This window comes from Pipistrellus kuhlii, unplaced genomic scaffold (genome assembly GCF_014108245.1).
Source record: "Pipistrellus kuhlii isolate mPipKuh1 unplaced genomic scaffold, mPipKuh1.p scaffold_m20_p_196, whole genome shotgun sequence".
In the NCBI taxonomy this organism is placed as follows: Eukaryota; Metazoa; Chordata; class Mammalia; order Chiroptera; family Vespertilionidae; genus Pipistrellus; species Pipistrellus kuhlii.
Window position 1 is genome coordinate 1 of NW_023425511.1, and position 25,439 is coordinate 25,439.

General features: G+C 42.9%; 3 protein-coding genes across 3 annotated transcripts; 1 reads left to right on the plus strand and 2 right to left on the minus strand.

Moving 5' to 3' along the window:
* Positions 1-5,556: 5,556 nt before the first annotated feature.
* On the plus strand, positions 5,557-6,535 carry LOC118722270 (olfactory receptor 1D2-like). The gene has a single exon (XM_036443623.2). The coding sequence runs from the start codon at positions 5,567-5,569 to the stop codon at positions 6,533-6,535; it is 969 nt and encodes a 322-aa protein (XP_036299516.2). The 5' UTR covers positions 5,557-5,566.
* Positions 6,536-14,942: 8,407 nt separating this feature from the next.
* On the minus strand, positions 14,943-15,890 carry LOC118722269 (olfactory receptor 3A2-like). The gene has a single exon (XM_036443622.1). It carries the CDS (start codon positions 15,888-15,890, stop codon positions 14,943-14,945), a length of 948 nt encoding a protein of 315 aa, XP_036299515.1.
* Positions 15,891-23,491: 7,601 nt separating this feature from the next.
* LOC118722268 (olfactory receptor 3A2-like) lies at positions 23,492-24,448 on the minus strand. Its single transcript, XM_036443620.1, has one exon. It carries the CDS (start codon positions 24,446-24,448, stop codon positions 23,492-23,494), a length of 957 nt encoding a protein of 318 aa, XP_036299513.1.
* Between the last annotated feature and the right edge of the window lie 991 nt (positions 24,449-25,439).

Here is a 25,439-nt window from a genome sequence, read left to right on the forward strand (position 1 = left end):
CCCACCCACAGTGTTTTGCACTGGGACTCTCCATTTCTGTGTCCCCATGCTGAAAGAATAGAAACTGGGACTTGGAAGGACTTGATGAGTATTTAGATCGACCTACTGCAATATTTTGCTAAGCATCCCGACTCCACTCTTCGGAACATCTTTAATTTCATGTGAAAACTTGCCCGCAATCAAGGTACATGCCCTTGACTGGAATCAAACCTGGGACCCTTGAGTCTGCAGGCCAACACTCTATCCTCTGAGTCAAACCAGTTTCAGCTGTTTTTCAATCTGTCTGATTATTATATGATCCAGAGTTCCTATATGCTTTCCTCTGCTGTTTTTGCTTTTAGAATCCTATTTTCCATGTCTGCTTCCCTGGATTTGGGCTGAATATTGTGCTTAAAAGCTATTAATAAAAAAATTGGAGGTCTAAGATGGCATTATTTTCCTCCAAATATGATTTGTTTCCAATGGCTTTGACTTAGTACTCAGGGTTGCTAGCAATCGGGAATCATCCTAACCCAGATTCAGTGCTTGAGATTTCCCCAGTCCCCCACAGATGCAAAGCCAGGAACCAGCATTTCTGTGAAATCTTCTTTAATTACAGCTCGCTCTTATTCCTATGGCACCTACAGGATGGTTCACTCCTTATAAACAACTCATTTCCCAAGACTTTTATTAATAGATACTAACATTGGAGCAATTCTCCAGGTTCATCTCAATAAGCTGCCTTGGGACTGCCTCCCAGAGGCCTCTCCAAAACTAATAGGCCTGATGTGGCTCCAGCTCAGCTCCTTTCTCATGAACCTGGTTTCAAGGGCTCAGTTCTCAGAGTCCCTGGGATCCTCAGAGCGTCCACAGCCTTGCGTTCTCCTCCTTCTGTGCAGGCACTGAAGATCCAGACACTAATCCCTTCTTCACAACACCAGCAAACAGGATGAATTAACAAATCCTATTCAGAAACAATGCCTTACAATCCTTTGCATCCTGACAATTTTCATCCTATGCAGAAGGAAAGGGGAGCAGCAGAACTAGGCAACTTTGAGGCCAGCACAGAGTCAGTAAGGTCTGGACATCTCAGACATTCTCCTCTGTCCTCCTGTCCCTGCCTCTCACTTCCCCTCCATCTCTACTACTCCCTCTCCATCTATACTTTCTTCATATAATCCCCTTTTAATTGTTTATAGGTAAATAACACTATCCCTCCAATCCTTTTAATATCCTATAATTTTTAATCTGCTATCAAACACAAAAGGTTTTCGGGGTGAGAAGAGGAGGCTCTGGGAGGCTGAGGTCACACACGGGGAGCAACACAGGAGGTAAGGGAAGGAAAGTTGTCGATGCTGAGTTTGCGGCCCTTTCCCATACCATCCTAGACTTTTCCCTCTCCATCCGGCCACACTGAAGAGAGCTCTGTGTCTCCAAAGACAGCTTACCACACAAATGCACAGAACCCACTGACTCTTACAGACTAGGAACAGCGGTTCCCAAAGTGTGCCTTCAGAATCAACAGCTGATTTAAAGAAAAAATTCTTCTCAAAATTTAAAGAGACCAGAAAATGGGCTTTTTGCATATGATTTTGGTGTGCACTAAAGTGTGGGAGATGCCTGGTTGAGGACTAGAAAGTAGAGGTATCCATTCCTTTGGGCATCCTCTGACCACCCCCAGCCCTCTTACCTGTCTTCCACCTTCTCTCCTGACAGGCAGATGTCCCACAAGGTCTTGCATCCAGGCAACAGGCTGTGGAAGGAAGTCGTTGCTGATGAGGTCTAAGGGGTTGGACGACCTTTGTTTCCATGGCAGAAACAAGGTGGTGGCTGGGTGTGCTCAGGGATGGGGTCACTCAGGGAGTCACTGGGTGCTCTTTGCCATCCTCAGGCCAATGTGGGGTCTTGGGTGGTCTCTGGAATGAACCCATCAGTTCTCTTTTCTCATTAAAACTATTTGCTTTTGTAACAAATCTCTTTATCATAACATCTCACTTAAGTACTGTGAGTAATAAATGAGCTCTTCATGGTGTAGAACATAGGGGAATTATGTAACAAAACCAGATTTGGGAAACTGTATATATCAAAAGCCTCTAGAGCCTGTCCGAAGGGTTACTCCTGTTTTAACTCAAACGCAAAGGACCACTACACGTCGCTCTGTCATTTGGGATCTCAATGTTAAAAGTGAAATGAAGCAACACCTACCTCCACTAAATGCTTGAATCCAGTCTGCAGCGAACACTCACGCAGCTGTTTCCTACAGCCTGTTCTAATGCCTTCTATGATGGGAACTCACTTCCCCATTCCTGGGAAATAGTGTGGCTCCTCTTTCTCTCGCTCCTTTATTTTCCAGCTCCTGACCTGGCCAATCCACATCTCTTTGTGTGGGAAGTCCATAATGATAAGTTTCCTCACTCTTCTCTCTCTCCTGTAGATGGCACCGAGGGGTGGGGGAGGAGGGGGGGTGGCAGGCAACCACAAGCATTCTCCACCTGGCCATTGTGGCTCATTCTCTGCAAACACAGGAGGGCTGAGGCTGCTTCTGTCTGAGTGGGAGGCAGAGCCAGGCCCAGGATGGAGACAAGACTGGGCCCCTTGGTCCCTCCTTGTTACAAAGCAAGGTTTCCTAGTTAGGGGCTTGGGAGATAGAAACTTTGAGAAATGATAAATAATAGGACTCTTTAAATCCCCATCACAGCTCCTCTCACTTACAAGGTCAATAGTTTCTCACACTGTTGTGCCAAAAGTCAGTCGTGATTCCACTATATTCCTTTAGTTTACAATCTTATTTTCACCTGCAAGCAAAATTTCATGATAGTGATCACTCTTTTCTGACAAATGTAATATCCTCCTGTCATGAATATCATGAATTAATTTCTAAGTTTTCTCTTTTTTCATATAATCTTTTGCATAAATGTATTATTCACCTGAATATCAGGAATGATACTCTTCTTTTAAACTGTTGAGCCTGTTTAAACAATATTTTAATCTATTTATTTTCAGAGGTAGATTGGGTTTACTGCAGGGTTTTTTTAGGGGAGATGGAGTAGAGTCACCAAAACGAAATGTTGACTGATATCCAATATAGCAATCTTATAATTCTAAGACACAGAACAGAAATCAAGAATGAAACTGGCCAGTGTGATTCATTGGTTGAATGTCAAACTATGAACCAGGAGGTCAGGGCACATGCCTGGGTTGTGGGCTTGATCCCCAGTAGGGTTCATGCAAGAGGCAGCCAATTGATGATTCTCTCTCATCGTTGATATATTTAGGGAATTAAATATGGGTTAGTATGGCTGGAGTGAAGAGAGTGGAGGAATATAGCCTTGTGTGGGTAAGAATGGGTCAGGCCATGTAGACCCTTGCTAAGTTTTTAAAATTTTATATTTTGAGTGTCATAGGAGCTTTAAAATGTTTAAGAGTGTATATATATTTAGTAACTGTCCTTTTATTTGCATCTTACAGTATAATAGTATTATAATAATTACCTCTGTCTTTTTCTTTTTAATTAAATACTTTTTCAGTGCCTTTTGCATGAATCATTTTTGGTAATATTGAACCACACTCACATTCCCTGTATAAAATTTAAAATTGATTTTCAATTATTTTATTTAGACTTTTGTAATCATATTTATAAATGTGGCTTATTTCTAGTTCCTTTTTTATGTGCCATCCCTATTACCTTTCTAAGTTGATTTGTTTGCACTAGATTCTGTCTGAAGCTTGTATTCACTTATTGTTAACTTCAACCATTTGAAACTTGACTTTTCTTCAATAACTTATGATGTAATTTTTATAGAGATCCTATGGAATCCATTTCCCCAAAATAGCTCTTAATACATTGAAATCTATTGATTATGAACAAAAATTTCAATGTGAATAATTCAAACAATACAAGAAGTTGGGATAGAAAGAAAGTAAAAGTCATTTCAAGTTCTGTCATGCAGGCACTGACAAAATTGTGGTGAACACACTTTCAGTTGGGAGCAGTATTAGCCAGGTGAACGGAGACTCAGATTTGGTGCCAGCTTGGGCCTGCTGGCTGGATGGGGGAAGAGCTCAACAAAGGAACAAAGGCACCTGCTAGCATTTCCACCTGCATGTAGGGGCTGTGTTGGGGGAGACCCTTTAGTCTCAGAGTGAGTTGCCCCTTTAGCCCTCACCTTAAAGCCAGACAATTCAGTTCCTCCGCCTATGTCCCTGGTGCTTTGAGCTGCTATCCCTTTTCTGGATGTGATTGTTGGAAGAGGCAAGCACAGCGTTTAACTTCTCCACCATCTTGACCAGAAGACCTCATGCTTATTTTTAGATTAAATTTGGATGAGCTTTGCTTTCTTAAAAACACTTAGAATTTTTACTGTGAATAGGTCAAAGTTTACATTATTTTGGTAGAATATGTACCTTTTAATAGTTCATCTTCCTATCTGGAATCTTATTATGTGTATCAAGTTAAGAAAGCAAAGGAGGGTGGATGGGAAGAGATCAATTTGTACACATATATGCATAACCCATGGACACAGACAATGGGGTGGGGGGCGGGTCTGGCTGGAGAGGTCAATAGGGAAAAATGGGGACTTCTGTAATTCTTTCAACAATGAAGATTTAAAAATAAAGATTTTACTTTATGCCTCTCTGAAGAATTTGAAGATCCTGCCTGCTTCTTGTTAACATCTTCATGCATAGTTTTGTTTGTTGATAATGTCGATGGTATTGTTGTACATCATATTTTAATCTTATTATTCCTGATAATTATTTACACATATTAATAATACTGATGAATATTTCTTGAGTACTCACTAAAGGTTAGCTCCTTATGTTAAGTACTTTATAATTTAATATTATTCTCACATAAAGAAATGGAGTCAAAGAGTTCATGTAACTTGACTAAGGTTTCACAGCTAGAAAAATGTCAGAGCTCAGACTTGATTTCAAGTGTTCTGAAAGTCCTTTTTATTTCTAATGGCATTTCAAGAGACTGTCCTGTTTCCCAGGTAGATCATCCTATCAGCAAATAATGATAATTTTTTCATTTTCTTTTCAAAATTTTTACATTCCTCTTTGTCCAATTATATAACATCAGTTTCTTATCCTGCATGTACCTGTTTTATATATCACACTGGAGGCCTGATGCACAAAATTCGTGCAAGGGGCTCAGCCCTCGCAGCCCTGGCTTCATGCAGAAGGTCGTCCAGAAGGATGTCCGGAAGGTCGTTCGGCTGTCCAGTCTAATTAGCATATTAGCTCTTTATTATATAGGATAAGTGTATACACTATCATCATATAACATACTAATATTTAAGCACTTCAAAAAGAATTGTAAGGTGATTATATTTAAAATAACATAATTGGTGTTATTCCTATTATATTGGGTATGCCAGATTAGATGTGGATGGAATTACTAAATTTCATAAAGATTTTTCATGCCCTGTTTTTGTGTCTATTATTACATTGTTTCTATGCAAAAAAAAAAAAAAAGAAAAAAAAAGATAAATTTTAGCCTAAGATACTTTTAATGCTTAAAAAGAGTTGGTTTTAATTATTTGAATGTCTTTATTTATTGAGGGCATATAGTAAACATCTGTTGATGCTGATATTACAGAAAGTTGGGGAAATGGGTGGAGGCAACCAGAGTGGAGCCACTGAGTTCCTGCTCCTGGGGATCTCAGAGCGTCCTGAAGACCAGCGGGTCCTGTTTTGGATGTTCCTGTCCATGTACCTGGTCACTGTGGTGGGAAATGTGCTCATCGTCTTGGCCATCAGTTTTGACTCCCGCCTGCACACTCCCATGTACTTCTTTCTGGCCAATCTCTCCTTCACCGACCTCTTCTTTGTCACCAACATAGTCCCCAAGATGCTGGTGAACCTTCAGTCCCAGAACAAAGCCATCTCCTACATGGGATGTCTGACACAGCTCTACTTCCTGGTCTCCTTGGTGGCCCTGGACAACCTCATCCTGGCCACAATGGCATATGACCGCTATGTGGCTATCTGCTGCCCTCTCCACTATGCCACAGCCATGAGCCCTAGCCTCTGTATTTTGTTCCTGACCTTATGTTGGGTGTTCTCTGTCCTCTATGGCCTCACCCACACCCTCCTTATGACCAAAGTAACCTTCTGTGGGTCCCGGAAGATCCACTACATCTTCTGTGAGATGTATGTCCTGCTGAGGCTTGCGTGTTCCAACACTCAGATCAATCACACAGTGCTGATTGCCACGGGATCCTTCATCTTCTTTATCCCACTGGGGCTCATGATCATGTCCTATGTCTGGATTGTCAGAGCCATCCTTCAAATACCATCAGCCTCCAGCAAGTACAAAGCCTTCTCCACCTGCGCCTCCCATTTGGCTGTAGTCAGCCTCTTCTATGGGACACTTGGCATGGTGTATTTGAAGCCCCTGCACACCTACTCTATGAAAGACTCAGTGGCCACAGTGATGTATGCTGTGGTCACCCCCATGATGAACCCTTTCATCTACAGCCTGAGGAACAAGGACATGCATGGGGCTCTGGGAAGACTCTTCATAGGGAAAGCCTTTCAGAGGTTCACATGAGGGTAATTTTGGACAGGACATTACAATAAAGACTAGAAATTTCCTCCACTGTGTGCAAAACATTATCCTATGGGGGATACAGGAAGGATTAGAACATAGCTCCACCTTAGAAAAAGGTCATATATCTTTGATGAAGAAAATACATATATGTATAATACAATATCCCTCAGACCTCATCAGCTCTGGCAATATATAAGGTCACATAATGCTAATACTAGAAGTTTGCAGAATTAAAGCCTTCTGCTTGCCTGATAACGGACCACAGTCCCAGCCTTATCCAGATACATCCAGTTATGTCCTAGAAGGGCTCTCATGTTCGTTAGCACACACCCTGCTGGGAACCAATTCTAGCATGTAATAATTACAAGAGTTCCATCAAAAGGTTGAGGGGACTTGGGAGACTCAACAATGGCTGAGTCACATATGTAGTTTACATGTTGGAAACGGCTAAACAGCACTTCTCCCAAACCTAAATATTATTGTTTGCTGCCAGACAGCTCAGGGAATTTTATTGCCTCCTGTTGGGCAAACACTTGAACAGCTGTAGGCTATTCCCCAAACTGACAATGCTTTCATACCCTTTGAAGTATATAACTCCACTTTGCCTTAGGACAAATTGTGTTAAATAAATAGCACGGGGTCTTAGACAAGGTGAGTCTTCAGTTCCTTTAGCTGAAGATCCTCTGACCCACAATGCCTTTCAAAATTATTTTTCATCTCCAGACTCTTTAATCATCTACACACAGCCTTTTTCTCCAGAATGCTGAACCCTTTGTAAGGCTGGGAAAAGAACCCCGGCAACACCTCTCATACTCTTCTGAACTCTGAACTTCTCTTAGGGGCCTGCTGCCTGAAAGCCATTTATAAAAGACACCTTGCACTTTTCCCACAGAAGACTTATAGTGTGAAACTGCCCCTTCCCTAATGCTCTGTTGGGCTCAGCTCCCACTGCTTCAATTCTGACCCACAGTCCCTCTGGACACAGCTCCTGATGTTCAGACAGAATGGCAAGAGATGTCTCTTCTTTTCTCTGGGGAGATTTTTGTCCTTTGATCCTCAAAATAATATCTCCCTTGCCTTTTTCCTGAATTCCTTTTCTTGGAGAGAAGTTAAATTTTATTTTTGGGTGTCCCCCCCTTTCCTTTATGTCAATGGCTCCTCATTTCTCATCTCTTCATTTCTTTTAAAAAGAACTCTCAAACATATCAACACATGCTTATGAATAGGAATGGTAGTGGAGGCAATAGAGGGAGAGAAGGTAATTTTGAAGCCCAATCTCTACTTAGGTTATATGGTTCTGACACCAATTCTGATAAGTGTGCTTTTCCCCACACCACCTACTACTTCTCCAATGCCAACTGAGTGCCCTACAATTTAACTCCATCCTAATATTATTTACCTGGAGACAAAAATCAGATCCCATAGGTTTTCTGTGAAAGACCCTATTCCTAGGCAGCCTAACTATTTCCTATTACTGTGGCTCCTCACTCCACTGCCCTTACAAGCACTCCATTCTTCACTCAAAACAAAACTCTTAAGAATATCAACACACATTCCTGAACAGGCATAGTGGTGAGTGTAAGGACAGAAAAAAAGGCCTTTATTTTTCTTTGCTGGGACCTTCCACAATTTATGAGAAGCACCTGGTAATTAAACCCTACAATTATTAGCTCCTCTGATTCAAATAGCCCCTCTGTTCAAACTGCAGGGCAATATTCTCAAGGCTACATTCCTGCATACACCTCCCTCCTGCTGTTTTTACAACTCAGGGATAATTGCCATCAAGAAGTCTCTAGTTAGTAGAATGTTCCCTTCCTTCCTCCTCTTCAAACAAGCGTCTTTTGAACTCTTCATAACTTTTACTCTAGGCATCTTCCTAGAACATTTGCCAAGACTGTCTCCTGAAAAAACAAACACAAACTCACCTTTAACCCCAAATACTCCTCCATTCCTTGTCACTTAGCATCTGGAACCATTACACTTTAAAAAGGGAAGCTGCTTTTTGTTTCCAGTCTTGTATTATCACTACTTTGCCCTTTCCCTTCGTGAAATGTAAAATAAACATCATCTCTTATTTTAGTGTGAATTCTTTCACAGCCTGTGCCACTGACCAAAACCCTAACAGTGAATGGAGTAGACAGGGAGAAGGTAAATGGGAGACCTTGGGTTCAACCTGCTCTGTAATATGCAATGACTCAAAAGGGGATAGTAACTGATGAGAAGATGAGTCATTGGGTGGTGGCGATTTGGAAGAGAGCAATTCTTTACAACTGAGTCAGGGGAGCCAGCACTGACCTAGACTTTGAGACAGTTGAACTGATCAGAGGTTCATATCATTCCATTGATAATGACTGAAAGCCTATTAAGGGCCTCTAATTGGGTTACAAATGTGAATTATATCACTATGGACGGGAAGAAGACCACTTTAATGTCAGGTTATGGTCTGGGCAGGAGGGTTGGGGGCATAAAAGTAGGAAAGCCAAGCCTGCCTTGTCAGTGATGGAGGATTCAGGGAAGGCTTCCTTAAGGTGGTGACAGCTGAGTTAAGATTAATGAATGCTGATGAGTCACACAGGAAAAGTGGCCGGGGGGGGGGGGTAAATAAGATCGCTCCCAGAGGGGAGGAGGCATGGTGTAGAGAGGGTACTCCCATTGGCCGTGGACAGTCCTCCCCATCCTAGGGAGTTTGTGGAACTCACCTCACCAGTCTAAGCATCCTTTTCTTCTCCGTAAACTTTGGACAATAGCTTTGTGTAAATTGGGATGGGGGTAGCTGTGAGGATTAAATGAGGGAATGTGCGAGAGCAGAGGGTGTGACCCATAGTCAGTGTAGTTGTTATTATGCAGAACAGCTGGACAAAAAGGCAGAGAGGTGTAAACACCGTGAAGCATACAAGGACTGTCCCAGCTGAGTGTAACTGGTGACCGAGCCACAGCACACCCTGTGGCTGAGGAGGACATAGTGGGGAACAGGCCACCAATGCCTTATTGAAGAGCTTGGAATATACTGTGTAGGCTAGGAGATACCATTGAATGTTCACTATTTTTTAAGTTTTATTGTTTCTATTAAACCAGCAATACGGATTCCTGTAGAAATAATTCAAGTAAAAATAAGCCAAAACAATTAGCTGTATTTAAATCTTAAATTTTGATCTTGGCTAAATATATATTTTTCCAGAATGAATGCAAATTGTTTTTAAACTTGTTTTGTTTTTTTACACAATAATATCCATGCTGGTAAATACTCAGCTATGTTACTACTTAATGCCTAGGCAGTATTTTAGTGTGCAATTTGATACATATATCAGAATTCATTTAATACGCTTCCCAATATTCAGTAATTAGTTGCTGACAGTTTTCCCACCATTGTTTGCGACAGTGTGGTAATGAATGTCTTTGTTTTGTTAGATTACATGATTGTTTCCTTAAGCGAAATTGATGAAGTGAACTTGCTGGACCAAAAGTGTTATTATTCAGAGCTTTGGTACATTTTTCAAAAACAAACTTCTACAAATCCAGCCCTACACTTCTCACCAGGAGAGAGACACAAGCTGTGGTTTTTGTTTTGTTTGGATTTATTTGCCTGTTGAGGTTCAGAAAGAAGAGAAAGCTGCAGGAACTCTCAAGTGCAATAGACAAAAGCAAAAGTAACATTATTCATTTTTAGCAACACAGAGCTAGTTAACATTCTACTAAAAATAGGGGTATTTTTTCTCTCTTTCATATCATCAGGAAAATAGCTGTCTGGAAGTTAATTCAACGTCCCAACCGACACTCAGAAATGGGAGCAGTCCTTTGTGAGCTGGCTCCCTGCTATTACAGGCTAACTTCTCTGTCTCTTTCTCTCACTCCCCTGCTGCTCTAATTTAATTGATAACATCCAGAATTTTTTCCTTGTTCCTAGTATAAAGAATCTCATTAAACTCACTGAAGTCACATGTCCACATACATCCATCATCACTGTGGTCTGGCCAGTGACATGTGGAAATTGGCAGCTGATAAAAAGGGGGAAATAGAAGTCATGTCCACCACAGGCCACTGTCAAATAAAATATTGACTTCTGGTTTCCACTCTGACATAGAAGAGCTTGGAAGTTTTTAATCTCATCTTTACAATAAGGAAAAAGATGAACAATCCAAAAGACAGAAACTCGTTAGATCCATCATACCATTGAAGTCACATGGCTATGAAATTAACCTTTGCTGGCTGTATGGTAGAGAGAGGGAATTTTTTTAAAAAATATATTTTATTGATTTTTTTACAGAGAGGAAGAGAGAGAGATAGAGAGGCAGAAACGTCGATGAGAGAGAAACATCGACCAGCTGCCTCTTGCACATCCGCAACCAAGGTACATGCCCTTGACCGGAATCGAACCCGGGACCTTTCAGTCCACAGACCGACGCTCTACCACTGAGCCAAACCGGTTTCGGCGAGAGAGGGAATTTTTGAGCATGCTTTCTCCTAGTCGACTTGGCCATTAAAACCCAGCTGCAACTAACAAAACAGCCTCACAAGATAGATCACTGCCGACTGTCCTGATAACAGGATGCACAATAATATCTACGTTGGTAAATACTCCAGGCGCCAGGACCCTGAAAATGACATGTTGACATAACCTAAGAAAACCTACTTTGTTTTAAATTGTTTGCTCTGCAAAACCAGGAGATAGTGGATGGGTTTAAACACGGTCGGACCCAAAGGGTCGGGGCTGCTCTCTGGACTTGCAGAAGGAGAGAGAGCAGTCAGCTGACCAGTTATAAAAGGCTCCCTAAATTTTAATTTGGTCTGGACCCCAGTGGTCATTTACCCGCTTTTGCTCCACAGCCTGCAAACCCCGAGATTTAGGGCTGTGTTAACACAGTACAACCCAGCCTATCTTCCTGACAAGGTGGAAAACATCTTCACCACACAAAGTGAGACATAAGATCAAAGAGCATGGTAAGAAAAGACAGATTTGATCACATAAACATGTAACACATCTTTTTGGCAAAACGCAGATCACATTGGAACAAACAGAAGCTAGAGAAACCATTTGCAAGTGTCATGGCAAAAAGATTGATAACCTAACAATTGAAATTTTCTAACAAATAATCTAATAAAAAGGAGCACAAAAACTCTCAAATGGCAATGCCAAAAGAAGAAATTTGTTTACAAATATTTGAAAAGTGTGCCTCAGTTGTGTGAAGCATATCTCTCTCTCTCTCTCTCTCTCTCTCTCTCTCTCTCTCTCTCTCTCTCTCTCTCTCTCTCTCTCTTTCCTATCCCCTCTCTACATGCCCTCAGGTGAGGATTTAAAAACATTTTTAAGTATATATCGCCATTTCTCAACCTTCTGATCATAAAAGTTAAAGACATTTATTTATAGCAACCGTTGATGGTACTATCATAATCTTATGGATGTACAAATTAATGCAAAAGTTTTGTTAAGTAAGAGTACAATATATAGGTGTGTTCAAAGTTTATATTTGCATTTTAAAAAATCTCTCAAAGTGTTCCATAGGAATGAATCTTAGGTAAATAATTATAGAAATTTGGAAAAATCTCTTTGTAAAGATAGTCATTTCAGCACTATTTATTATTACAAAATAATTGGAAACCACATTATAGCAATAGAAGTTGTATTAAGTGAATAAGGTTTATGCATACAATGCTGTATTGTGCTACCATTAAAACAGAAAAAGGATAATTTTAGTCTTTGTCATGTAAAGGTTATATTCCATAATGTATGGGGAAAATAAAAAGCAGATCACAGAACAGTAATGGTTCTTAGGATGTGGAATATGCATGCCATACATGTGCAAAATCTCTGGGGGAATAAACATAAAGTTCTTCAAAGAGTTAACTTTGAACAATGGCCTTTGTGATACAGTGACACTTGGATCCAAATGTCAAAAGACACTTGTCTTTTTACTTCCTACTTGACCAAATTTTATAGTCTGAATGTTTCCACTATCACATATAATATTTCTAAATACTAGTTAGAGATATTTACAATTGGGGGATGCAAAGAGTGAAATGCAGAGGAAATATACTTGTTAACGAACCTCTTTGGTCTTAGAGGAGAGGCAGAACATAGGAAACAATTTCCAAGGAAAGCACCCTTAGGAGTTAGGATGAATGTTCAGGGGGAAGCATGCCAAGGCCTGGGGGGTAATAGGTTACCCTTTGGGGTAATAGGTAAGATGAGTCAGCAGGGCAGTTCTAATGCTCAGAGGCTAATGAAGTGGTGAAGATGGTAATATTGTCTGGGTTCCACCCTAGGAAACAGTTCATCCAGAATATTGTAACCGAAGGTAGTTAAATGTGAAGAATCATGGAGAGATGATCTGCTCCCGGGTCCTTTTGGAGTAGGCAGAAACAAGCCCACCCACAGAAAGGAAGTCTCCAAAGTCACAGAGCAGCAGTTACAGCCCATATGCCTGGTCCTCCTTCAGGAGGATTCTGTGAGTGAGCTCATTCTCTCCAACCCCACAGTGTCTGTAGAATAAGGAAGGAGACACACTTCCCTCTGCCCATCAGACTGTATGGGCAGGCTCTGCCCACAAAGGCAGGAGGCTGGTGACTTGGATGGACCAGGAGGCCTGTGGAGAATAAACCTTCACCAAACACATCTTCCTTCCCTCTCCCCATCTGTCAGTCCTCCTTTGACCTTCTAAGGTTGTCAGCTAGCCAGAAGAAGGAGTTCCCAGACAACTTTGCATCATTATTCCTTTGGTAAAAGTTAAACATTTTTTCCTTCTGAGAAAATAAAATAATAAAAACAAAAACAATAACAGTAATAAATCAAAGGTGTTATTTATTACATGGCCACAGTATGAATTTTGTCCTTTTCTCCCATCCCTGGTCGTTCTGCATTTTCTCCACATCCATCTTTGACCTCAGCATTTCTTAGTCATCTTGCTTGATGCTCCTAAGTCTCCCATCTTTTCTCATCTCCCATTTTCTCATGTCCTTTCCCTATTTTTTATCCTCCTTTCTGGGTTCAGCTCTAGGAAACAGTTCATCCCTTTTGCTCACCATCCTGTCTTATCCCTTCCTATATCCCCATATCTCATCTTCATGCCTCCACACCCAATTCTATCCCACTGGCCACTCTCGTGTCTTTTCCCCATCCCATTTCAGCTCATTCTTCCAGTTCCTTGGCTCCAAAAAGAGATCACAGAGCAGATGAGCTCCAGGTATAGCCATGGGACAGTTTTAGGAGTGATACAGCTGAGGGCCATCACAGTAGAACTGCCAGGACAGGGTAAGTAGCTTTTGAATGGAGGCTGGCGTAATCAGGAATGGATGAGCTGAGGCTGGATGAACACCGAGAAGGGGAAATTCTCTGGGCTGGAGCTGCACTTTTGTACAAATCCTGGAAGTAAATTCAGAAAGAAGCATCACTCCCAGGGACTCCATCGTGGGTATTTTCTGAACTAGGATGTTTGGGAGAGAAAAGTAAAACTTTGGGAGGAGAAGGTTATATTAGACATTCTACATTGAAAAGTCTAAGGATTTGGTTGGAACATAAATGCTTACTCTTTCAAAGGCTTTACCATATATGTGAGGAAGATGACTCAATAAGAGAGAAAAATATGGCAGAGGGTGGAGATGAAGCATACCTTTTTCTTTTTAACCTGAAGATATGTCACTTATGTGTTAATGCAGCTTTTATTTAATAGGCGATTTTCCTCTCTAGACTCTACCTGTCCCCTAGATACAGTACAGGATTTTTATGTTTGTCAGGAAAAGGAACTGATTTTCTTGGAGGTGAAAGGTGAACATAATAGATTATTCCTTGGCACTGTAAAACATCTTCTGCATCCTGATCTAGAAAGAACCTCACATTTCCCATGAAAAGAAAACTTCACAGTTCTTTTCTTGGCGATTAGGGCTGTGATTAAGCAAATAAGTCTTCCTTGCTGCCCAGAACTACCAAGCATCAACTCTACATGGAAAATGAGCATAGCCAAAAGCAAGGTAGAAACTTTCCAGGGGGACCTGCTGGGCATATCATAACCTCATATCCCCTTATCTACTTGTCTTTCTGTATAGTATGAATCATGATGTGATCATATATGCTGCTTACTTATTTTATTTCTTTGTTTTTCCTTTATTATAAAGTGAACTGCAAGACTAAAGAAAAAAAAAGGGGGGGGGAGAATGTGAGTTGCATGCATATAGAGACTTCTGTCTATTTTGTTCACCTGTGCCTTAGAGGAGCATTTATATCATAGAAGCAATTCAATAAATATTATTGTATGAAAAATTATGTAGGGTTTCTTTCCAGGACAAAAACAGCACATAAAATTTTCCAGCATGAGGGTCTATAAATGAGATTTAGGAGCACTCATAATCATTTCCCCAGGTTCCTGATTTCAAAGGAACCCCAAAAAAGGCAGAAAAGGAGAGACCCGGTCACCCCTCAGGTCACCAACCACCTCCCCACAAATACCCGCCACAGGGCAGCCTTAACATCAGGGTTCCTGAGGCTGTAGATAAGTGGATTTAGCATGGGGTTGATAACTGTATTGAAAATCCCAACCCCTTTATCCTTGTCTGAAGCCTCCTCGGTACCCAGTCGCATGTAGTTGAAGATACCAGTTCCATAGAAGAGGCAAACCACAGTGAGATGGGAGCCACATGTGAAGAAGGCCTTCTTCCTGCCCTCCACTGAGCGGATTCGGAGAACTGCAGCTGCCACGTGGGCATAAGAGGTGACAATGAGAGCCATGGGTGTACCTGCCATTATGAAGCCAACAGCAAAGAGCAGCAGCTCATTGAGTTGGGTGCTGGAGCAAGAGAGCGGGAAGAGCTGTGGCAGGTCACAGTAGAAGTGATTGACCTCATTGGGACCACAGAAGTTGAGTGTAGTTAGAGCAATAATGTGGATCAGCGCATTGGTGAGGGCACAGGCCCAGGACACAGCCACCAATATCCACTGCACTGAATGGCTCATGAGGGCGCTGTAGGTGAGGGGCTGGCAGATGGCCAGGAATCGGTCATAGGCCATGGCTGTCAACAAGAAGCAGTCCACACCAGCCAGAAGGTAGAAAAAAAATAGTTGGGAGAGGCAGGCTCCATAAGAAATTGTACGCTTGTGAGACAGGAGGCGACACAACATTGCAGGAACAGTGACAGTGATACATCCAGCATCCAGCACTGATAGGTTCCCCAGGAAGAAGTACATGGGGGTGTGGAGTTTGGGCTCCATGAAGATGGCAGCCAGGATGCTGAGGTTGCCCCCAACTGTGAGCAGGTAGGCAAACAGGAAAAGTACAAAGACCAGAGACTGCAACTTCTCTGATTCAACAAGGCCCAGCAGAATGAACTCGGTAATAGCAGTCCCATTGGTCACAACTTCTGGATCCATGAGTCCTGTGAGGAAATGTCCCAGACATGGAAGCATCAAAACATAAATGTTTTGAACCACATGTCTTCACAACTCCCTGGTTAAGCACACAGTGCTCCAGCTGATGATTTCCCACTCCCCACCACCTCACTCACTGACCTCCCACCACCTCAAAGCCTCTGTCCTACTCTCAGCTGAGATGCCCCAAGCCCCCATCACCTGTCCCTCCCATACTCTCTTCATTGAAAGGGCCAGACTACTTGGGAAAATACGTTAAGAAAAAAGCAGGCTTTCTCTTTGATGTGCTAAGATTAAGATGGAATTTCCCCATTTTACTCTGAGGGATTAGCCAAACCAATAAGTATATTTCAAAATAAAAATTAATGATATTTCTAGTAAAACTACAGGGCATTTTATAATATAATCTAGATTTTTATAAATAGTGAAAATAAAGCAAAGATATAACAAGAATCAGGAAGATGAACCCCATGAATGTGGACATCAGACACTCTAGCCAAGTACACTTCCCCAAGGTAAGGGAAATACTCTGAAATACACATTCAAAATCCCTCAGTCAATAAATTGCCAGTGTTCTTGTTTTTAATTAAGACCTTACTCTAGACTTTGAATAGCAGCTTAATTTTAAATGATTTGTTCTTTTAATTTGTTCTTTGCTACCTGCCACTGAAATAAAAATTGCAACATGACCTATGGGTGGCTGCTGCTAGGGGCAGTTAGTTTTCTGCATTGCAAAGCCACCGCCCTCCACTTGTCCTTGCCCTGGGCATGGTCCATTGACCAATAGCTCTAAGGAGAAGTCCCCACATGAAGCAAGCACATACGTAAAGCCAGATGGAGCTAATTCTTCTGGACATATAATAAACTCCTGGTCAAAATATATGTATGTGCCTTTACTGCCCATGGAATAAGCAGAGTTAGAGCTTCACTAAGAATAATGTTATTCCCTGGCAGAGAACACACTGGCATCAGAGGATGGAGTCTGGTGACTGTAACCAAAGGGAAAGTGTAATGAGGGCCTGAACTCACAGGGATTAAAAAAAATGGATGCGGTGAATTCTATAATAGTCTTAAAATTCTAAGTGCATATACTTGGTGAGCTTAGGAGGGGGAGGGGTCATTCTCAGGGGTAATCATCATTGATAAAATTGGTAATAAATGCTTTACAAATTGACCAATCAATAGATGGATAACAGCCCCTTACATCTATTATAGTAAGAATAATTACTCTCCATTTTCCCTTTTGAGTACATTTTAACACAAGAATTAGATTATGACTCCTTGATTTGTTACCTCTTTACTCATGCTATTTTCTCTACCTGTATCAGTTTCCCTACAATGCCACATGGTGAAGTATATGAAGATTTGACTCAAATATTGGATGCTGAATGAATTCTTTAAAAAAAGAAAAAAAAGAAAGTCTTCATCTCAAAAGGATCCCTAACTCTCTCCCTCTCTCTTTCTCTCTCTCCTGCTCTCCATCTCTCTGCCTCAGCTACTACTATACATTATTTCATGGAACTTATTGCTGTTTACCTTCTAAGTCACTTCTCTAAAAAGCATACCTCAGCTACTTCTCTGGAACCCGGTTCAGTTTTCCAATAGTACTTACCATAATACTTCAAACATAGTGGGTACTTAATATTTCTTAAATAAATAAATAAATGATGGTTGAAGTTTTTATAGGAATTTTAAGAAGAAGGGCTCTTAAAATGGAAGACTTAATGACATAGTGAATTTTCTAGAGACTTTTATGCATTACTCTGATGGAGGGGAGGGGACAGGAAGGAGGGGACAAGAGGGTGCAAGGTTGCTTCAGGGACTAACTACTGCTTTCCTTAGTTTTGTTGGAACAGGTAAGAAATGTAGCAATTCACATACTAATGAGTTTATTTTCATGTAAATCACCCAAAAGAATAAGGCCCTTAGGAGGGTGAAACCTTCTAGACAAGTAAGTTGTAGTCAGGATAGAAGAACAACCAAACAGCAGCTGCCAACCCTCAGGTGGCCAGAGGTACAACTTACCTGAAATCAATGGGATTCTGAGATGACCTCCAATCAATCATCCAGAGACATCCAGAGGGTCTGACAGGATCACCATGATGCCCTACACGAGGAGCCCTCCTGTATGACTACTCTGGGGGCCTTGTAATGAGCTCCTGGTTCTCCTCGCTGAGCTAAAGCAGCTCCCTACCCTGGACCTCCACCAGCTCCTCCCAGTGATGAAAAGGCTCCACAAGGCCTGCGACTGGAGCGAAGGTGTAGGCTGCCTGAGGAAGTCGTCCTGGGTAGTGAACTCGACTCAGGGAGCCCGTTCACACTGTCCCCTATGAGGAACAGAGAGCAGGTGGCTTCATCCAGGAAAGGGGGGCATGGGCAAAGGGGCCAGAGAGGAACCAGGACCTCCGTGTTATCATCCCAGATCTTTCCCTAAAAGCGCTTCCCTTTTTAGGGGCATCAATTGCACTATATAGAGTTGGGTTTGAGCTGATGCCAACAGAAGAGCAGAGGAAGGATCCCTGAGAGTACTCATAACCTGACATGAGCATAGAAGCCAGTTGGTTTCCTTCAGGGAAGAAACTAGAAACTGTGCAGACTCAGTTATCTACTCAGAAAATGAGGAGCTACCAGCATATAAAAGAAAATGAGGAAAAACAAGCTGACAGCTTCTCTATCCAAGGTCTATTTTCACTGGGTGTTATCCTCTTGGGAGGCCTCAGAAATTAGCCCTCCCAGAAAAGAGGGGAGAGCTGGGGAGAGAGACAAGTTGTTTAATAAACAACTCAAGGCCTTCATAAACAGAGCAACAAAGCCTTACACCTTCTGGTAGAGAGATTTTATTTAAAAAGGCTTTATCTCTGTCCTGGCCTTATGGCAGGGAGTTGGGGCAAATAATATAAATTCTAATTAATGGTGGGTTGCTGAGACCTACAGGACTTGTCCATGTCCTTAAAGTCACCCAGCAAACGAGAGGTGTCATTGAGACTAGATACAGGTTTCCTAAGGGAGGGGTTTTCTTTCCCAGAGGCCAGCCCCAAGAAGTGGCTTTTGAGCAGAGAGAAACTCATTCCCAATCTTGCCTTAGAACTGGGAGGAGGAGGAGGCCCCAGAAGAGAGGCAAGAGGGAGAAGCTTTCTCCAAACCCACTTTCCTAATGAGTTTTCAGGAGTGTGGTGCTTCCCCCTCAGGGCCTTGTTAGTGAGGGCTGCTAGGACTGTGCCTTGGGGCACCTGTAATGGTTCTGGAAGTGGTGATAAAGAGCTATACCTACTAGAAGGGCCTCAGGGATGCTGCCTACCAAGATGATTCAATATGATTATCTAGGCCAGGCCCTTGAGAATGGAAAGTTCCATAGATTAGCGAACATGTGTGAAGTGGAGACATGTGTTCCCCAGACCCCTATACTTACCAGTAACTACTCACCCAACACCCCATCCCCCAAGAGAGAGTGCCTCCTCCTCCCAGCAGAGATGCCTGGTGCAGGAAGAAAAGCACTGCAGACAGACCTGCTCCTCTGGTTACTAGTTGTTTCACTGTGTGCAAGCTGTTGCCCCTTTCAGGGACTCAGTTTCCTCATCTGTGAAATGAGTATATCTTCTATCACAGGTTATTAGTGAATATTAATAGAAGAATATTAATGAACTAAGACTCATTAAGTTGCTAGTAGAGGTTCAAAGGTACATGAGCATACCACTTGATAACATTTAAGAGTGCTTGTTACAGGCACGGGAGTGTAGTCAGAACCTTACATGCCTAAAGTCTGTATCTGTCCTCACAATTCTATGAAGGAGATTAGAGCAGACAGAACCAATGTTCTGGCTCAGTTCTTGCTCGGCCCTTCCGATTTCAGCCCTGGCTGGACTGGAGAGTTCCCTGTAGGTTTCTGCTTCATGTGAGCTGACAGAGTGTAGCCTCTTCCTTGGAATCCTCTAATATCCTGGACGATGGGACTGGGAGGCTCACTATGTCTGAGCACATGTGGAGCGCAGAGGGCAGAGGACAACTTGAAAGTAGGAGACAGGAGCCAGTGGATAATGCCCCACTGCCTCTTCACCAGCCAACTGTGAGAGGCATTCTATATGCTCTCACACAATCCAGCCTCTGCTGTACACAGCAGGGACCTTGGTAATGACCCTCAGTCAGAGGTCCTTCTCTGTGTCACTCTCTTCATAGCCTCAGTGTTGCTCCCTGGGACCACCTCCCCGATAAATAAACTTGCTCTTGCTCCCTGAGATGACTTCCCATTTAAACTTCACAGCATCTTGTCCTGGGCTCTGCTTTGTTGGAGGCCACAGTCTGACAGTGGGCCATGTGATAGCCCTAGGAAGCACATTCTCCAAATGAAATTCTGGAACTGGACTATTCATGACTGCTTGAGGTGAGTGGGGCTATCTTAGTAATTAGGCCCTAGCATTGGTAGGTTGTGATGAGGTACAGATGGAAGGCGAAACACTAGGTTATATGTTAGCTCTAGCCTAGTGTTGTTATGAGAACAATATTGTTATGAGAACCACTAGTGGCCCAGAGCATGGGTTTGTGCACATTGAAAGGAAATTAATTAGAAGGTGGCAGGCAGGGTGGAACTGGGTGAGAAGGACTGAACAGGCCCTGGAGCCAACCTCCTGCAGTCCCTCCCCAGCTGGCGGCACCTAAGGCAGCGTGCAGCTCAAAGGGCATCTGTGGAGTGAGAGGAGTCCCTGGTCCTGGCCTGCAGGGATTGGGCCAAAACTGACTCTCCAACATCTCCTGAGAGGTTCCATAGTGGGAGAGGGCACTGTAAAGTTGCTGTCGCTCAGCAGCTCCTATGTTGAATGTCTGCCCCTTGGTGGTAAGTATGTGTCATACCTACAGGCCATTCAGATGGACTTTTGGTCAGCAAGTTGCTTAACCTTTTATATACATAGACTAGAGGCCCAGTGCATGAATTCATGCATGGGTGGAGTCTCTTGGCCTGGCCTATGAATGAGGCCAATTGGTGCTACCTCATCCAGTTCTATCAGAGGCAATCAGGGCCAGCCGGGGGAGGGTCTGCAAGAGGTTGGCTGGCCATAGGAGGTTGGCTGTTAGCACATTGACCACCTGTGTTGAGCATCTGCCCACTGATGGTCAGTGTGCATAATAGTGACCAGTCGACTGGGCGTTTGATCCCTTAGGCTTTTATATTTTGACTAGGGGCTCGACATATGACAATTCTTGCACTGGAAAGGGGTCCCTCAGCCCAGCCTGCTCCCTCTCACAGTCCGGGAGCCCTCAGGGGCAGGAGGTGACCTAGAGGTCAGGAGAAGGAGAAGCCCCATCACACCGCTACTGCTGCCACTGCTGGCTGTGCATGCCTCAGCTCACCCTGGTTACTTGAGCCTCAGGTGGCCATGGGCAGCTGGGGGTGCTAAGGTAACTGGGGGCACTGGAGGCAGGGGCTGAGGGGACTGAGTGCTGCCATCTTTGAGGGCGGGGCAATCAATTAGCATAGCCCCTCCTTATTGCCATCTTTTGCGATGGTTTGAGGGTCAATTAGCATATCTCCTCTTTATTAGATAGTGCTAGAGGCCCAGGGTATGAAATTCGTGCATTCGGGGTGGGGGTGTCTCTCAGCCCAGCCTGCACCCTCTCCAATCTGAGACAACCCTCTCACAATCCAGGATTGCTGGCTCCCAACAACTCACCTGCCTGCCTGCCAGATTGCCCCTAATTGTTTCTGCCTGCAAGCCTAATAAATCCCTAACCATTCACCTGCCAGCCTGATTGATGCCTAACTGCTCCCCTACCAACCTGATTGCCCCCAACTTTTTGCCAAAGACCATGCAAAGGATGTGATTCTCATCCTGCTCAAGAAGTTCTCCCATTCCTCCTCAGTGCCTCCAGAAAAATTAGGATTCGGTCTAAGTATAAAAAATCCCATCTATAATCCAAGAGGAAATAATTATCTCCTGAAAAGAATTCCCATAGATGGCTGTGGCAGGCTGAATAATAGCCCCCAAAGATATCCAGGCCCTAATTCCTAAAATCAACCTTTGATATGGTAAAAAAAAAAAAAAAAAAAAAATAAAAAAGTCTGCAGATTGTTAGAGGTCTTCAGCTAGGGAGCTTGTCCTAGATTATCCAAGAGAGCCCAAAAAGCAAGAGTCCTTATAATAGACAAGTAGACTTATTTTATTACAGAAGAGAAAAAGGCAATATGATGATGGAGGCAGAGATTGGAGTGATGTGGCCACAAGCCAAAGGATGGATTCTCCCCTGGACCCCCCAGGAAGAACTTTCCCTGCTGACACCTTGGAGTTGGCCCTGTAGGACTCATTTTGGATTGGACTCCAGACCATAAGCCAATACATTTCTATTGGTTTAAGTCACCACTTTATCGTAACTTGGTAAAGGAGTAATAAGAAACTAATACACTGGCTATTCTATCATGGCATAAACTGCAAGTTCCTACACTTCATAGAGGAGCAATATGGGAATGGATTAAGAGGAATGAAGGATAGGTACAATGTAAAGCTGAATAGAAAGAGTTCATTGATATGGGAACACTTTTCAGGATTTAGGGTTTAATCTTCAGGCAGGGATGCCTGGAGCTGGCCCCAATAAACTGCTGAAATTTCTCTTTGAAATTGGATATTAGTTATAGAGCCTCTGCAAAAACCACAGTCAGACCACATTTGGCAGGCCCACCTGTGGGACTGTGTTCCTCCAAGTCACTGGGTGGGCAGAAGTGTTCCTAGCCTATGCTTCAAAGGGTAGGAGCTGGATTATGGGGTCACTTCAAGATCTGCAGTTGGGCCTCCCTCTGAGAACACAGAAGAATGTGTCTTCTGATATTCTTCAGGATTGTGTGTTCAATTCCCAATCAGAGCATTTTTCTAAGTTGCGTCTTTGATCCCCAGTGGGGACACCTGTGGGAAGCAAACGATCAATGTTTCTCTCTCACATTAATATTTTTCTCTCTCCCTTTCCCTCTCTCTAGAAATCATTAAACATATCCTAGGATGAGGAAGTTGTAAAAATTTTCACACAGGAATCATTCTCTTCAGAGTTACTAGAGAACACATGACCATTCAGCTCCCATTTGTTCCCTCTATATTCCAGGGCATCTCTGTGTGATAGAAAGAGATGAACTGCATTTTTAGACTTGTAGAAGCCTGATGAGATAAATAAAATACTACTGATTTCTAGGCATGTGTTTTATTAACAAACCAAGTATACCTGAACTCCAGGGAATCAGATGACCCCCTGGTGGGGAACATTTGCAGGACTATTTGGGAAACCAAATCTATAACTAACCAAAGAGTCATTCCCTATGGGACTTGAACCTGTAAGCATTCAGGGCTTCCAAGGTTTTACTTCTCCCCAGAAAAGGGAGCACACTGTGACTGAAGTTGTAATTTGTCAAGGGAACTGACAGCATTAATTTACATGGCCATTGTCTATAACTGGGCAGAGGTTCTTTGGGATGCAATAACTATTATCCCTTACCAAAAAAATAACAATAAAAAATCCTTATGCTCAGAGATGTAGAAGCAGTTCTGAATCCTTTGTCCTAGTTACTGGCCCCAGAGGATTTCTCATTTTGTCCAAAATGAGAATAAGAGGAAGTGACACTGGAAACCTTATTAAGTCAGTGATCTCTTCCCTGTGATTCCTGTGAATACCTGCCAGAGAGCTCCCTGCACATCAGGGTTCCTGAGGCTGTAGATGGCTGGGTTCAGCATGGGGTTGATAACTGTGTTGAAAATCCCAACCCCTTTATCCTTGTCTGAAGCCTCCTCGGTACCCAGACGCATGTAGTTGAAGATACCAGTTCCATAGAAGAGGCAAACCACAGTGAGATGGGAGCCACATGTGAAGAAGGCCTTCTTCCTGCCCTCCACTGAGCGGATTCGGAGAACTGCAGCTGCCACGTGGACATAGGAGGTGACAATGAGAGTCAAGGGTATACCTGCCATTATAAAGCCAACAGCAAAGAGCAGCAGCTCATTGAGTTGGTTGCTGGAGCAAGAGAGTGGGAAGAGCTGTGGCAGGTCACAGTAGAAGTGATTGACCTCATTGGGACCACAGAAGTTGAGTGTAGTTAGGGCAAGAGTGTGGATCAGCGCATTGGTGAGGGCACAGGCCCAGGACACAGCCACCAATATCCACTGCACTGAATGGCTCATGAGGGCGCTGTAGGTGAGGGGCTGGCAGATGGCTAGGAATCGGTCATAGGCCATGGCTGTCAACAGGAAGCAGTCCACACCCATCAGGAGGTAGAAGAAAAATAGTTGGGAGAGGCAGGCTCCATAGGAAATTGTACTCTTGTGGGACAGGAGGCGACACAACATTGCAGGAACAGTGACAGTGATACATCCAGCATCCAGCACTGATAGGTTTCCCAGGAAGAAGTACATGGGGGTGTGGAGTTTGGGCTCCATGAAGATGGCAGCCAGGATGCTGAGGTTGCCCCCAACTGTGAGCAGGTAGGCAAACAGGAAAAGTACAAAGACCAGAGATTGCAACTTCTCTGTTTCAACAAGGCCCAGCAGAATGAACTCGGTAACAGCAGTCCCATTGGTCACAACTTCTGGATCCATGAGTCCTGTGAGGAAATGTCCCAGACATGGAAGCATCAAAACATAAATGTTTTGAACCACATGTCTTCACAACTCCCTGGTTAAGCACACAGTGCTCCAGCTGATGATTTCCCACTCCCTACCACCTCACTCACTGACCTCCCACCACCTCAAAGCTTCTGTCCTACTCTCAGCTGAGATGCCCCAAGCCCCCATCACCTGTCCCTCCCATACTCTCTTCATTGAAAGGGCCAGACTACTTGGGAAAATACGTTAAGAAAAAAAGCAGGCTGCCGAAACCGGTTTGGCTCAGTGGATAGAGTATCTGCCTGCGGACTGAAAGGTCCCAGTTATGATTCCGGTCAAGGGCATGTACTTTGGTTGGAGGCACATCCCCAGTAGGAGGTGTACAAGAGGCAGCTGATTGATGACTCTCTCTCATTGATGTTTCTAACTCTCTATCCCTCTCTCTTCCTCTGTAAAAAAATCAATAAAATATATATATTTTTTAAACAGGCTTTTTCTTTGATGTTCTAAGATTGAGATGGAATTTCCCCATCTTTCTCTCAGGCATTAGACCAAACCAATAAGCATATTTCAAAATAAAAACTAGTGATATTTTTAGTAAAACTATAAAGCATTTTATAATATAATCTAAGTTTTCATAGTGAAGACAAAGCAAAGATATGGCAAGAAACAGGAAGATGAACCCCATGATTGTGAACATCAGACACTCTAGCCAAATATATTTCCCCAACGTAAGGAAAATACTCTGAATTATACATTCAAAATCTTTCAGTCAATAAATTGCCAGTGTTCTTATTGTTAATTAAAACCTTACTCTAGATTTTTAATAACAGCTTAATTTTAAATGATTTGTTCTTTTTATTTGTTCTTTGCTACCTGCCACTGAAATAAAAATTGCAACCTATGGGTGGCTGCTGCTAGGGGCAGTTAGTTTTCTGCATTGCAAAACCACTACTCTCCACTTGTCCTTGCCCTTGGCATGGTC

What these genes read in the sequence shown, in the direction of transcription:
- LOC118722268 (XM_036443620.1), bottom strand. Translation starts at nt 24,448, where the DNA reads ATGGATCCAGAAGTTGTGACCAATGGGACTGCTGTTACCGAGTTCATT.
- LOC118722270 (XM_036443623.2), top strand. Translation starts at nt 5,567, where the DNA reads ATGCTGATATTACAGAAAGTTGGGGAAATGGGTGGAGGCAACCAGAGT.
- LOC118722269 (XM_036443622.1), bottom strand. Translation starts at nt 15,890, where the DNA reads ATGGATCCAGAAGTTGTGACCAATGGGACTGCTATTACCGAGTTCATT.